Here is a 16837-nt window from a genome sequence, read left to right on the forward strand (position 1 = left end):
CAGGTCCTCAATATGTATCATGATAAATTTTGGATGGTCCACATCGTTCCCTTTTAGGGGTACAAAAATTGCCAAAATATAAACGTTGTACCACGTGTTTTGTTTTTGGTCCATTTTATCCCCTTTGATGAGATCCTATGATTACAAGGGGTCCATATCCTATCATAAGACATGGATATATTGTTGCACCCTTCTTAAATTTTGGCAATGGGGGTCCACTGAAATTGTCCAATTTAAGCATAGTACAGGACCTCAATATGTTTCGTTGGTCCTATTGTCCAAATTTTAAGTACAACCACGTGTTCGGTTACTGACTCAATTTATCCTATTTGATAAGGTATGGACGGTATCTCATTTCAATTTGGTAGTACCCTTCGGGTGTAGTACGGTCACGTGATCAATGATTTGGTTTTGATGCGCGACGAGGTCCCTGGTCAATGTTCTCTAGGAATTAGGTGGAAACTTTGTCCAGGGTTCTCGTCTTATATCGCACAGTTCTTTAGGAGAATCTGATAACGTTGTATATGGAATGGACAATAAAAACACATAAATAAGTATACATTGTATTTTATTCATTTTTCTGGTTTCTTCTTTTTCTTTCTTATTGACAATGTTTCTTCATTAGACCGCCTCCTCTTCTTGATTGTAATGATTTGTTTCCATGTTTTGCAGCATAGCACCCGTTTGCAAAGCTTCGTATTGTGAATACTGTAAAAAGAACGAGGAAAAAGATGATTAGTATAGAAATAGATGATGATTAAACAATACATTTGCAATGATAAATATGATAAAATTACCTGGAAGGTATATTGCAGCAGTCTACGATCATTAACCGTGAGTACCGTTGTGAACAAGTATTGAATTTCACGCAGAGATTTTCCTTGGGCTTTACAGCACAAATAAAAATAAGCATAATAGCCACATACGGATGAACCAAGACTTTGCATTTGGCTATTATTATATTTATAGTACATACAATGAAGTTTTAAGAATGCAACATGTTGTGGTACGTAAGGAGGAAGGCCATAGCTGTCAAAATATTCTCCAACACCGCGATGATCAATATAAATTGCAATCCAATGACTTCCTAGTTTTGTGGATGGATCTGTATTTACAATGATTGCCAGAGGAAGAGAAATCCGTGAGGGCAACTCATCGCTTGCAAATACCCCGGTAAAATGATTTCTGAATAATGGACTACCGTGTAAAGCACTAGCTAATTGTAATGTATTCAACATCGTGAATGGAAATGATACATAACGTATACGTACCTTGTAATTTAAAAGTCCAGGATAATGTTGCGCTGGTGGTCGATCTCTAGGAGTGAGGAAAACTCTCCATACACAATACAGTTTGCAGGTGCTGCTAATTTCTCTTGGAAATGAACTTCCAATCGGATGGCTCCATGTCGTTGTAAATTCCAATAGTGACAATCTCCAGCAGAAGAATCGGGAGTTATGTCAAATACAAACAGTGTATATCCATTCTTGTAGTCGGCTCTTGAAATTGTATTTCCAGTATTGGTAAAATGTATGCCAGAGCCTGAGAACAATGTGTGGTACGATGAAATGTAGAGATTTTCTTCAAAGTTGGGTTGCAATGGTTTTGAAGGTACAGCTTTTCCATCCACGTACAATGTAAAGAAATTAATGTTTAGATGTTGAAATTCAAATGGATTGGTGGTAATAGTTCCACTGGATGCTTCATTCGATGTAAATCCTACAATAATACGATTTGGCAATGTTCCCATAAACAGGTTATCAATAGTTTTGGATTGTATATCCTTCGGGATGGTAAATGATTTCATTTGAACCCTTGTCAGAGGATACTTTGCCGGTGTAGATTGTAAAATTTTATTGTGTGCCAATTTAACACTAGGGCTGATGCTGACTTTTTTCACCTGCAACGATGCATCTAGAATATTGATTTTTGCATTGACACCACTTTCACCGGCCATGAGACAAAAGTTTGGTTTTGCAGGAATAAGTTTCACACGTAATTCCACTCCATGAATTAAAAATTTATCTTGATTAAAAATGTCACAGTGAAGATGTCCAATCATATCGAATTTCATACTTTGTTTTGTCAGTTCATAGCGTTGTTGAAATCCTTTGTTCTCACTTGTGGTTGCGTTCATATGACCAGCCGTATCTTGAAACCACATTGCTGTTTGTAAATGTGTATTTTTAGCTCCATCACTATAATTGAGCAGTTTTTCCATGTACGAACGATATGGATGATTATGTGACGGAAATGAAATCAGTTTATTGTTCAAGTAGATTTGTACTTCACTAAACATAGCATTTAGAAAATCATTGACAGGTGCAATTGCTTTATCCGTATTGGTGAAGGAGGAACCATCTGGTTTCACAATTTGTGCTTGGATGTACAATAAGGTTTGTGGTAAATCAATGTATTCATCACTGCTACCACTCACTACAAATTCTATTGGTGAATTTTCAGCTATTGAACTAATTGGTTTGTAGCCAATAATACGATTGTCCAGAACACTGGTTTGCGTGGGCAACGTTGAAAAAATGTCCAATTCACTTTTTACACATTCACAGGATTGATGATGTAAGAAAGCCATCGTTGAATTAATCAAAAATATCTGGTGACGATGCCAATGATTTCTTCTTCTTCTTATGTGATAATTTACGTCTCTTTGTAGGATTGATGGTGTTGTTGATCGTTGGAAGGTCAACCTCAAACTGAGAGCAGTCATCCCATTTTCGTTTATGATATCCACTTCCCAGCATAGTTTTCAACTTATTTTTAACTTTTTCTTGTAAATTTGATTTTGCCTCTTGCATCCGTTGATGAAACGATTCTTCCAACGGTTGATTCGAGATCACAACATCATTAATCATATTGGCACCTGATTTTAATAATTCTTTTCCCACAGTTTTAGCGCCTTGTTTCACAAGTGGTAACACTGAACGAAATAAGCCACCAAGGAAACTTCCAATGCCATGTCCTGCTTGATAGGGACTTCCCACATAGACGTTGCCGATACCGGACAACGCTTGTTTTTGGTAGTATTGCAAACACGGATCAGTCATGACGACGACGACGGAAATGTAGTTTTGTACACACCGTTCCAAAGGTGAATGGCATCCGATGACCTGTGCTATCCCTTATATCGATTTGTATTTGCTCAAAATTCATTTTTTCCACCGGAACATAATGTGCAGGATTAAAGATTTGTACTGCATGACTTCCAAAAGTATGATTCACAGGATCCATGTTGACAATTCGTAGCAAGGGTACCATTGTATCTCCAACAATGACAGATTCAATAATGTCACAATAGACGTACATTTGTGATGGTAAGCCTAATCGTACATTCGGTGTATATTGTCCCTTCTCCATATCTTTTAAATCACTTTTCGGTTCAAATCCAAGCATTAAACTAACACTTGGTGACAATTGTACAGAAGTATGGATTTCCTTTTTGGGATGTCTTATGAGGCATATATTATTAGTTGCGTCATGAGATATAAATAAATTGGTTTCTTTATGATGTATATTAATTGCATGAATAAGATCCCGTATATTGTTATAATAGCGTACAGGGATCGTTACAACCTTCCACGGTTCTTGATCATTACTACTTGATGATTTGTAATATATTTTATTGTTTTCACTGTTAATGTTCAGCAAAGAATGTGGATAATGAATCTCTACAATTGCCACATTCCATTTCTGGCGAAACTCTACACGTCGTTGTAATTTCGTAATATATGAAGTCAATGTATTTTCTGGAAAATAATCCATGGAACTATTACTGGGAAGTGTAACGTAAAAATCTTGATCAGGTTCCATTCTTCTTCTTCTTCAATGAAGTTGCAGGGATCCACGAATTGAATGAGGAAGGATATCCTTTCCACTGGACGAGATACTCCTTTCTGCGACCTTTTGTTCTTGTACGTAATATTTTATCGATGAGGAACGTCGAAGGGAGCGGTACTGGTTGTAATTCTTCTCTGTAGAAAACACCATCGATGAGTTGATGATTTAAATCCTCTAGTCGATACACTGGTGGGTTTCTTGGTACAATGGCTTTTACTCTGAATATTTCCCAAGTCCAGTTCTCGAGGTATCCCTTGTCAAAGATACGTTTTGTTTTACTTATACGAACAGTATCACCAACAGATAAATCCGTATCTTGTTTTGAACGTTGTAGCTTTTTGTCGTATAAGTTATGACACACCTCCAGTAAATTGTCCTGAGAAACGTTTGCAGGTGCCATTTTAATACTGGAATGCCGACTTTCATTGTATGCTTTTACAAGTAAAGGCAATACTTTGATGTAATTGAATGTTTGATATTTGGTAAAGTATTTCCACATACGATGTTTCAATGTCTGATTAAATCTTTCTGCGATGCTGGCTTTAATATCTGGATCCTTTGTTGTAACATGTTGCACGTTGTGTTTCCTGAGAAACTTTTGTACTGTCTTGTTGGTAAATTCAGTTCCTTGATCACTACGTAGCACAATTGGTTTCCTGTCCTGGAAAATCATTTCAAATGCATTCACTATATCCTTGGCACTTTTTGATTTTAGTGGTACAGCCCACCCGTACCGACTAAACACATCAATCACTGTAAGAATATAGCGGTAATTGTCATTATAGTTTTGAAGTGATTGTAAATCATTTAAATCACATTCCCATTGATCATCAATATTGTTGACAAGATAAAAATCTCTACGGAAACGACGACGTACAGGACGATGTAACGTGTAGGTAGGTTGTTTGTTTAACCAAAGTTTTATTTTGGCTAGAGGTATAGATTTTCCTGTGGCTTGCCATAATTTCTTTGCAGTAGAAAACGATGCAGGATGTGCTGGATTGTAATAAATGGATTTCAACTTTTTGTTCATGGTTTGTACGTTGACCATTGTGGAATGATACGTTTTCTTTTTGGTCGGACTTCTAAAACATCATCATCATCTTCTTCTTCTTCTTCTTCTCCGGAAGAAAATAATTCAGGTGCCGGTTTTGGTGGTGCAGATCCTTCAGATGCTGTTGTACTATTATGCTTGACAATATAGTTTAATCTTCGTGGATTACCAATCAATTCTTGAGGTGTGTTTGACGATGCAAGGTAGTTGCAAAACAATTCCCAGCCTTGAGGATTAGAATGTTTCCTCGGTCGAGTCACAGGGCACATTAAATCTACAATATTGGATCCTTGTAGTTTATTATCGTTGATGTACACTGTTCCTTTATGATCCCACGTAATTGCGTCATCTTGTTTTAAACGACGGAATAGTAGTTCGGCTTTCTTACGATACATTTGTGGTATTGCGGCTAAAATTTCTTGTTTCGTGCTATCGTCAACATTCGGGACGTCACCATCAGGTTTCATTGATGTAATTGTAAGTGGTATTGGTTCTTCTTGTTTACGTATCACATAAAGATATTTCTGTAATATTCTATTGTACTGATTCCATTTTTCTTCATCACTTGGATACGATGTATTCAATATGGATTGCATTTCACGATCGAGATTAGATTCTCGATTTTCACTCGCACGGGATGATGATGCATGCATTCGTTGAAGCATTTCTGGTGGCACTAAAACCATCTTCTTGCTATGTTCCATGATGTTTATTGTTTAAACAAAATACTGGATAACACACTTCCTACAATAGGTGCAAGTAATGCAGGTAAGAATCCTCCTTGTTGTACGGCTAAATGTTTCTTCTTTTTATCCAATGATTTTGTATTGTCCACCAGATAGCGGAGCGTGTTCTTGTAACGCTTTAATCTTGACTTCTGCGCACTTGTCAGTGGAACATTGCCTTTTAAGACATTATAACAACATTCACAAATACTATGAATTAATGAAGCGTCTGTATTGGCAATAATAGCTTTACGCAATCTTGGTTTAGCTTTGTGCAGAGCACGTAGCAGATCAGCGTGTTTCACTGTAGGAGACATCGTGACAGACTAAATCATTCTTTTCACATGCACAATAATTTAAACATGTTTTGTTGGTACGTAAACATAATGATGCAAATCGTCGGGAAAAATATTTGTACGAAATCGCATTTCATCGGGTGTATCTTGTTTAAGATCCATCAGTAAATAACCATGTGGATTTCTTGTTGCGTCTGCATAACTTTCTTGTAGAAACAGTGGATGCTCAGGCATGATTTGATAACTCATATGCTTGATTTGTGACTTGTCACGTGGATTTTTAAACAACACCAAATACGAACAATTTAAACTCATATTTCTATTTGCTTTACTTTGATGAAATACATTTTGTGTTATAAAAATCACACTAATATTTCGATGATGTAATCCTTTTGTGAACATATCAACAATATCACTATTCACTTCTCGCATATGGTCATCAATAATAATCAAATGTGGTCCATCTTGAGGCTGAAAATCTTTCATTCGTGGAAGTCCTTCGTGAAATTCTACTGGAACTGGCATTGTTGCATACACGTCTTGCCATTCTGCATAATACCAATATATCTTACGAAATTTTGCATTGATCATGGTTGGGAGATGTGACAGTAATCGCTTCACAAAATACGTTTTTCCACACCCACTAGGCCCTGCGAGAATACAGGTAAATGGATGTTTCCATTGTGTATCCATGATGAACACTAACACCTTGTTTCAAAAATGATGCGTATTTAAAGAGAGTACAAATTTTCTTTTTGTTTTAGTTTGTAAATTCCTGCACTCACTGGTGTGAAAAGGAAAGAAACAGTTCATTTGTTTATCGAATAATTGAAAACCGTTTATTTGTTAATCGAATAGTTGAAAACCGTTTATTTGTTAATCGAATAGTTAAAAACCGGATAAAGTTTAACGGTTAACCGTGAAAGCTGATCACTGTTTGATTTAAATTCTATTTGAAAAATTTTTCGTTTCAAATTTGTTTTGAAAATTGTTTCAAAAATTTTTGTTTGAAAATTTTTTGTTTTCAATTTTTTTTCAAATTTTTTGTTTGTAAATTTATTGTTTCAAAAATTTTTTTGTTTCAAAATGTTTCGTTTCAATTTTTTTTTGTTGAAAATTTTTCGTTTCGAAATTTGTTTCAAATTTTTGTTTCAAAATTTTTGTTTCAAAATATTTTGTTTGAAATTTTCTGTTTGTAATTTTTTTTTTAAATTTTTAAAATTTTTCGTTTGTAATTTTGTTTAAAATTTTTTCGTTTCAAACTAAAAAACTTTTTGTTTGAAATTTAAGTTTAAAAAATGTTCGAATTTTTTGTTTAAAATTTTTTGTTTGAACATTTTTGTTTGGAAATTTTTGTTTTCAATTTTTTGTTTTGATTTTTTTAGTTTGAAAAGTTGAAAAAAAGAAAGTTTTAAATGCCAAGAATCTTGTTCAAAGTTTCCAGCTAATTCCTAGAGAACATTGACCAGGGACCTCGTCGCGCATCAAAACCAAATCATTGATCACGTGACCGTACTACACCCGAAGGGTACTACCAAATTGAAATGAGATACCGTCCATACCTTATCAAATAGGATAAATTGAGTCAGTAACCGAACACGTGGTTGTACTTAAAATTTGGACAATAGGACCACCGAAACATATTGAGGTCCTGTACTATGCTTAAATTGGACAATTTCAGTGGACCCCCATTGCCAAAATTTAAGAAGGGTGCAACAATATATCCATGTCTTATGATAGGATATGGACCCCTTGTAATCATAGGATCTCATCAAAGGGGATAAAATGGACCAAAAACAAAACACGTGGTACAACGTTTATATTTTGGCAATTTTTGTACCCCTAAAAGGGAACGATGTGGACCATCCAAAATTTATCATGATACATATTGAGGACCTGTACTATAATACCAAATGTTTAAATTGAGCATTTTCCAAAATTTAAGGGGTGGGCCAAGGTACCCCTCCCGGGGTGCACCAATGTACCCATGTCTTATGATAGATAATGGACCTCTATACATGACCATATAACCATATAAGGTAATAGGACCTCATCAAAGGGGGATAAAATGTACCAAATACCAAACACGTGGTTGTACTAAAATTTTGGCAATTTTGTACCCCTAAAAGGGAACGAGGTGATCCACCCAAATTTATCATAATACATGTTAGGGTCCAGTACTATAATACCAAATGTTGAAATTGGGCAATTTCCAAAATTTAAGGTGGTGGGCCAACGTACCCCTCCCAAATTTTTAAAGGGATGCACAAATATACCCATATCTTATGAAAGGGAATGGACCCCTATACATGACCATATAACTATATAGGATAATAACACCTCATCAAAGGGGATAAAATCGACCAAAAACCAAACACGTGGTATAACGTATTGCTTACGTTTATATTTTTGGCAATTTTGTACCCCTAGAAGGAAATGAGGTGGACCACCCAAATTTATCATAATACATATTAGGGTCCTGTACTATAATACCCAATGTTTAAATTGGTCAATTTGCAAAATTTAAGTGGTGGGCCAAAATACCCCTCCCAAATTTTTCAAGGGGTGCATTAATATACCCATATGTTCTCATCAAAGGGGATAAATTAGGTCAAAAACCCCCGAAATTTGAATTTTTGGCAATTTTTTACCCATGAAAGGGAACGACATAGACATCCAATACTGATAAAGGTACATACTATGGTCCTAGGCTACAATACCAAATTTTTAGATTTGGCAATTTCCAAAATTTAAGGGGGGTGGTCCTATGTACCCCTGCCAAAATTTAGGGGGTGGGCCAAGGTACCCCTGCCAAAATTTAGAGGGGGTGTTCCTAGGTACCCCTATGTCATTGACCCCGGGCCAAGGTCATTGACCTTTGACCTATGACGTCACCAAGGTCGGGGTCAAAGTCCAAAGTGAGACCAAGTGGGGCCATTACTACTCCATGCTGGTTTCCCCAATGTATTCCGAATATTTCCCGAAAATATTTTCCCAAAAACGTTTGTAAACCATTTTAGAAATTACCTGGAGTACATTTTGAGAATGTTTGCCGGAAAGTAAAACCAGGAAAATATTCACAAAATATATTAGAAATATTGTTTTGGATCTAATTTAATATGTTTTCACTGTTGAGAAGGGAAATATTTTCGAAATGATACTAAAAATGTTTTCCATATATGATACGGAAAACAATCAAACGAAATATATTCCACATATTTAAAAAATGTTTTCTAATACGTTATTTGTAATATTTTCTATTTTTACGAGAAAACGTATTAAATATATATTTTTAAAAACATTTAGAATATTTTAAAAATAAATTATTTCGTAATATAAGAAATATTTTTCAGAAATGTTTTAAAAAGGTTTACTTAATTTTTACAAAAGTATTTTGGTAATCTTCTCCTATAACTTAAACTAAATATTTTCGTATGATATTTTAGTATTATTTCCAGAATATTTTATGGAATTTTGAATATAAAACTTTAAAACAGGTAACAGTGAATAGAAAATGTTTTCCATTGTGTTTTGGAAGATATTTTGTGTCTTTAGTGAACAACATTTTCTGATATAGGTCTATTATAGAAACATTTTTACATGAATTCAGAATATACTCTTCCGTTACTGGAGAAAACATATTCCTTGTTATATCTGAGAAGTATCCCAAATATATACCGGAACTATTTTTTAAAATGTGTTTCGAGAACATTTAATGAACTACGGGAAGCCGTGGCGTTAAATAAGCTTTCCGGGCTTAAGCCTCCCCCCGAAATTGTTTTACTATATTAAAGTAAATGAAACATCCTGCACAATTTTCACATTTTCAGGAATAAAGTTAGCAAAGATTCCCTCCACGAAACAAAATCGTAAATATGCCACTGAACAGGATGTGCATTTTTAGAACGTTAGTAGGAAAATAATGTATGGAAAATTTTCACAAATTGTAATAGAAATATTGTGTTGAATGTAATGTAATATGTTTTCAATGTTGAGAGCAGGGGTAAAAGTGGATCTGAAAAGGTTGGGGGACGGTAGGTAGCGGATGACGTCACGCCGTTCCCCCTGCCTATCTTTGCCCATTGCAATTTTTTTAGGAACTGGGTAGACGCCGTATATATTTTCTCGAGGTGGGGGCGGCGTCCCCCCGTAATTTTACCCCTAGTTGAGAGAGAAAATGTTTTCGAAGTAACACAAAAAATGTTTTACATACATGATAAAGGAAACAGAATAGGCCTATAAACAGAACAAAATGTTTTCCAACATGTCATTTACATTCTTTTCTATTGTTACAAGAAAACATATGAAATATAATTTTTAAAATATTTCTAATATTTTAAAAATAAATTCGTTTGTAATATAAGAAATATTTTTAAAACTCTTATTAATTTTGTATGGAAATGTGTTTGTTATCTTGTCCTGTAACTTAAATGAAATGTTTTCATGCAATATTTTAGAATTATTTCCAGAATATTTTATCGAATGTTGAATAAATTCTCTCACGAGAGTATCGTAGTAGCATTATTACCAATCATTATACTAATTATAGCAGCACCAAAGAAATATATTTGTTAAAAATTTGAAATTTATGATGTCCAGTGTGTGAGATTGCTTATTAGCATCGCTACATCAACCGTCATTTGTTTATCAAAGGTACCAGCATTCCTTGCTCGCTATGTTGAATTCACAAGTCAAGACTAGAAGGAAGTTGTTTTTCGCGCGTGGTACTGTGTAGTCGAGTGATTACATAATCGCGAGTGAAGTGCTGAGTGTTATTAATTGACGTGTTTCCTTAATTTGTTCTATTTGTGACAGTGATACATATCATTCATATTACACATTATATGATATAGGGAAGTGTTAATTATGGCTGAACAATCGGGAGGAGACCCTCCTCCTGCACATTCCATGGTCACGGACCCTCCCTCAGACACTACATTTGCTGATTCTGCAATCCCTATAGCGACAGAGGTCACCGTTGAAACTATACCACCGGTGAATCTGTACCAAAACCATCACTTTCCTGATTTCGTAGTGCATGTGACATCTGATCATTCTTCTAATACCAATCCAAATATTGGGCGAAAACACCCCTTAAGTCTGGGTAGATTACTATTTCACAATAAGGTTCCAGGAATAAAATCCTTTCAACCTACGGGACGAAATCTAATTAAAGTGCTTTTTTATACCGGACAGCAAGCTAATGACTTTCTGACTAACCCGATTCTAAGAGGAAACGGATGGAAAGCATACATACCAACCTACGCCACACATTCCGTTGGCGTGATCACAGGGGTGGACACTGACATAACGGATGCCGAACTCAAAACAGATATAAAAAGTAGGGCAGAAATAACGCATATCCGCCGCATTCATCGCCGGCACGATAATGAGTTCGTCCCCACCACCACAGTGGTACTTACTTTTGTCTCTCAAAATCTGCCAGAGGAATGCTCGCTCTATTATTCGAAATTTCGAGTAGCAACGTATATTCCCTCAGTCAAACAGTGCTGGGGGGGGTTGTTTCCGCCTGGGACACCGTAAAGTTGGGTGCCGCTCCAAACAAACAATATGCGCTAAATGTGGAGATTCACATGATACTAACAATTGCACCAAGCCACTTTGCTGCATCAATTGTCACGGACCGCATGCAGCCACTGAACGCACCTGCCCGGCCCGGAAACGACATGAGCGCATTAATCAACTCATGGTATTGGAAAAATTATCTTATAACGAAGCGCAAAAACGAGTACCTCCATTGCAGCGCTCATCTCCTAACTAGGGGTGTTCGGAATTGAGATTTCAATTCCGGAATTCGGAATGTCGATAATTCCGGAATTTTTCGGAATTCCGTTTTTCGGAATCTCGGAATTTCGGAATTTTCGGAATCTCGGAATTCCGGAATTTTCGGAATCTCGGAATTCCGGAATTTTCGGAATCTCGGAATTCCGGAATTTCGAAATTCCGAGATCCCGGAATTCCGAAAATTCCGGAATTCCGATCTTTAGAAATTTCCGATGGAGTTTAAAAATTCCGGAATTCCGACCTTCCGAAATTTAGTATCGTGTTCTGGATTCCGGAATTCCGATCTTCCGAAATTACAGATCTTGTTTCGAGATTCCGGAATTCCGATCTTCCGAAATTTCGGATCGTGTTCCAAGATTCCGGAATTCCGAACTTCCGATATTTGCGATAAAGTTCCGGAATTCCGATTTTCCGAAATCTAATCTATTAGAGGCTTTATATTTTAGTATAGATATGTCGGAAATACCAACTGAAAATGTTCGTTGTGTAACAACAGTAGTGCCAATATTGTAAAGGCCATTGTTGACTTGAGTGATTTCCAACATTTGAGCTGTTTCGGTCATACTTTAAATATTGGAGTGAACAAAGCCCTTGAGCTACATCCAGTCAATGAAGTTATTAGGTAACTTCGTAAACTTACTTGTTAGACAAATTACGAGTCGCAGCAGCAAAATGAGACGTGCGCTGCAAGAAGAGCAAGATGCATTAGGCCTCCCGCGCAAAGTACTTCCGTCATGCACGCCAACAAGGTGGTGGTCTACTCTTCCTTTGATACAGGTAGCTTTAACAAATCAAGAAGCAATAGCAAAATTTCTGTCCCGAACAAAACATAAAAACCTTATCCTTCAGAACAAAGAAATAGAATTATTAAATATGATCATGACCCTATTATCGCCCTTACAAATGCTTTGTGACAGTATGTCAGCTGAAACATCGGTTACAGCGTCGGGCATATGGCCATTATATGAACAAATCTTAAAAGATTTTCAAATCGAAGAATCTCAACAGATAGAAGATACATCACAACAAGACGAAGCAAGTAAACAGGAAACACATTTTTCGCTGTATGACTCTTTGACTGAAAAAGAAGATAGTGAACAGATGTTAGAAGCAGCACTCAAAGAAATTGAAAGAAGCATGAAAATGAAAATTTTATCTCCGTTGCAATCCCGATACGAGGAGGATGAAGAAAGCAGAATACTGTTGAAAATGTGTACATTCTTAGATCCCAGGTTTAAAGATCATTTGGGTGAAGATACTGAGATAATAAAAGGTAGAGTACTGAATGAGTTGAGATTTATTCCAGCAGGAAGTCCTAAAAAACATGATCGAGGGAATGTTGGTACTAAAGGATTTGACAGTTACCTAAAACGAAGGAAATTTGGTGACAGGAACGATAAAGAAGACAGTCAAATAGAAGAATTAAACCGATACCTAAGTCTTGGGGATGCAGATTTGGAGGAAGAGAAACTAGTTTGGTGGAATAGCCATTCCCACCATCTTCCAAGATTAACAAAATTAGCGAGAAAATATTTGTGTATTCCTGCTACGAGCGTGCCAAGTGAGAGAGTTTTCAACTGTGGTGGCAATGTAGTGACAGATTATAGAGCATCTCTTACCGCTGAGCATGCTGAACAGTTAATATTTCTGTCCATGAACAAAGCTATTGTCCCAAAATAATTTTAAAATGCTATTTAATATAAGCTAAATGTTCTCATTGTTTCACATTATTGACTTAGTATAACAGGGGATTCATAAATCAATACCTGACTTTTAAAGGTGCGATAAATTTAACTCTTTTAGGATTTCCCCTTTCTCAGGTAAATTTTATACTTTATACTTTATTTTATACTTTTACAGCTACTGCTTCCTTATTATTTATCGTAGGATCATGGTTCATACCTCGTTTTCTGTTTTAGGATAAAGCATACTTTCCAACGGTACCACTCGATTGTGCGTATTATACACCGGAAACGGAAAAAGCGGGAGACTTTTCGAAAAAAAATTTTTGCGCCCCTCTGGCGCAAGCCTGGGTTCACGTAGGGATCTGAATTATTATTTTATAAAATACGTTGTTGTGTTCATAATACGTGTGCAAAATTTCAATCTTGTATCTTGAAAACTAAGGTCAGGAGAAAATTTTGAAAGTCTGAAGGTAATCCATTCTTTTCGTATATATATATATATATATATATATATATATATATATATATATATATATATATATATATACAGTATATATATATATATATATACTGTACTTCAAAAATATACTGTTTATTACTACTTGACCAAGAGTCATGGTTCAAACGCCATTTTCTTCAGTATAATGAGCCCTTTCCAACGGTACTACTCACATGTTCGTATCATACACCTGAACCGTAAAATTCGGGAAAAACCCGCAATTTTTTTTTTTTTTTTTTTTTTTGAAAAATCCAGCCAAAACACTTTGCCCCTCGGAACCGGGCCTGCGTTTATGTAGAGATCTGAAGCTTTTTTCTTATGTATATACATAATACGTGTGCAAAAGTTCAATCTTGTATCTTGAAAACAAAGGGCGGAAAAAATTGTTGAAAGTCTGAATTTAGGCCCTATATAGGCCTATATTTACACACACACACACACACACACATATATATATATATATTGTGCAACAGTCATGGCTCATTTTCTTTGGTATATCGAGCCCTTTCCAACGGTACGATTTACATGTCCGTATCATACACCTGAACCGGAAAAATCGGGGAAAACCGGAAATTTTTCATTAAAAAATCGCCCTCTCGGAACACTTGCTTCCCTCGGCCCCAGGCCCGGTTTCACGTAGGGATCTCAAAAAATATATATATTCAGAAGAAATTTGCAGAGGTACACATAATTCATATGTAAAGTTTCAATCTGATATCTTGAAAAATAAAGACGTGATTTTTTTTAACTTGCCTTAAGAAAAAAGGAAAAACGCCCCTCCGCCCCCACTTGGCGCCGCCAAGTTGATCATCCGGTTCCAAAACGCATCTGGGGTGTTCTTAGGGCCATCATTGACTTGACCAATAAGAAAACGGCTTAAATACTTATTATAGAACCTAAATAAACGGTCAAAGGCGATACTACGCCATAGTAACAGAAGTCGCTATAAATCTTAAAAGAGTTAAGCTACTGAGAAAGGTATAGTTACTAGTGTCATAACTGTATAGATGTATCTACATATTGTTAAAATAACATTTTTTTAGGTTTCATAACGTTAATAATACAAAAATGTTTCAACTAATACATTATTTGAACAAATGTTTCAATTGATATAGTTCATAAGATTCATAATATTTCGTATTTAAAATGTCGTTTGTACAGTATAACATTCCCTTAGTTTTCTAATGTTACATGTTAAATATGTGTAATGTATATTATTATTATTATGTTATTTGTATAAAATTTCCTTATGTTTAATAGTGATAAGTAGTTTTTATTTTAATTTGTAGTTAACGTACATTTTCATTCTATCTTTTATGTATATCCAAGTAAAATAACCAGACTGAAAAATGCTATTTGAATTTATTTTTATTTTCAAAAGTAGAATTTTGTAGTAGAACTAATTTACACATACAATCAGATTTAATGGCAACCATCAAATATATACGATATTATTTCGTTCTATAACTGAGTACCATGTTCCGAAAAGCATTAAACAAGGTGTACAATGATAGTATTGGATTTGAGGTAATGCATATTTTTTTTTTACCTTTTTGTAAATTAATTGTAATAATGTATATTTGAATCAATAATGATAGTATAGGATTTGAGGTAATGCATATTTTTTAATTTTTGTAAATTAATTGTAATAATGTATATTCTAATCAATGGAAATTTATACGAAATTTAAGTAGCATTGACCAATATCTTTAAACAGAATAAGGTTTTTTTTTGTTTGTTTATTTGTTTTATTGATCATATGAACAGGTAGATTATAAGGGTAACAGTCCGCTACTATGCGATTATGATAGTTTTTTTTTTTAAATGTAGAAACTAAAATTAAGGGTTTTTTAAAATTAAATTAAAGAAACATGAGAGGATTAAAATTCTATTGATATGGCATTTCATTATTACTTTGTGTTGAAACCTAGATTGTCTATTTCTCCACTGTTTTTTACAAATATTAATTACAATTATTATAAATATATGAATGTTTCTTATATTCTATTTTCAATTCTCCATTAATTTAGCTCTATTATATTTTTATTTCTTCTTTATAGTAATACAAAATACATTTAACACTAAGGAAAGTTTATTTTTTATGTATTAAAAAAAGATAGCATGGCATAACAGTTAATATTTGTGTGTAATAGCATTATGCAAGGCTTACGTTATGAAAAACTATTTACTATCAGCTAGTTACGGAATCAACTATGTATGTGACCTCCGAACCACGTTTTTATTGAAAAGTTTCCATTTTCCAAATACAAGAAATTAAAAACTAAGAAAGTTATGAGGGAGAAGAACTACATGCTTTATCTTATGAAAATGTATGTATGTATGTTTGTTCCAACATAACTCTGGAACGCCCGAAGCAATTTCAATTAAACTTCGCAATTTCAATTATTAAATTAAACATATAACTTTACAACCTGGAAACAAGAGAGACCCCCTAGCTTCCCAAGGAGGCGAGTTGAAAGAGCGTTAAATGCAAAAATAATGAGAAACGACCGGTATTACTGTCGAATTCATAGTTATTTTAGGTCGCTGAGTTGAACATTGACACTCGATGTCGTTTAAATTTCAGTTAAGCCCTCAAGACCCCCTAACACCCCTATGGTTGGAGTGGCAAGAGGTGACATGTAAAAATAACCGGAAACTACCGATATTAGTGTCGAATCCATAGTTTTCGTGGTAAACCGTGTAAACAATCGTTGAAATGTGTATCGTAAGGGGAATTGGGGGTTCAATTATTTTTCATAAACTTACTCTGACCGTGCGAAGAACGAGCATTTCAGCTATGTTTTGAAAACCTGGCTTCTAAACATCAAGGAGTACGAGGTTGGAATAATAGCAGAGGAATGTCAGTTTAAGTGTGCAAGTAAATATGTGGGTAACGAACATGAAACTCGCAACTTATG

General features: G+C 35.0%; 1 protein-coding gene across 1 annotated transcript; it reads left to right on the top strand.

Moving 5' to 3' along the window:
- Positions 1 to 12404: 12404 nt before the first annotated feature.
- Positions 12405 to 13412, top strand: LOC145689753 (E3 SUMO-protein ligase ZBED1-like). The gene has a single exon (XM_081763951.1). The coding sequence runs from the start codon at positions 12405 to 12407 to the stop codon at positions 13410 to 13412; it is 1008 nt and encodes a 335-aa protein (XP_081620077.1).
- The last annotated feature ends 3425 nt before the right edge of the window (positions 13413 to 16837 follow it).

Source organism: Thermobia domestica, chromosome 7 (assembly GCF_964235325.1).
Source record: "Thermobia domestica chromosome 7, izTheDome1.hap1.1, whole genome shotgun sequence".
Taxonomy (NCBI): domain Eukaryota; kingdom Metazoa; phylum Arthropoda; class Insecta; order Zygentoma; family Lepismatidae; genus Thermobia; species Thermobia domestica.

Excerpts from the sequence above, each read along its gene's own strand:
- LOC145689753 (XM_081763951.1), top strand. The coding sequence starts at position 12,405 with ATGAGACGTGCGCTGCAAGAAGAGCAAGATGCATTAGGCCTCCCGCGC.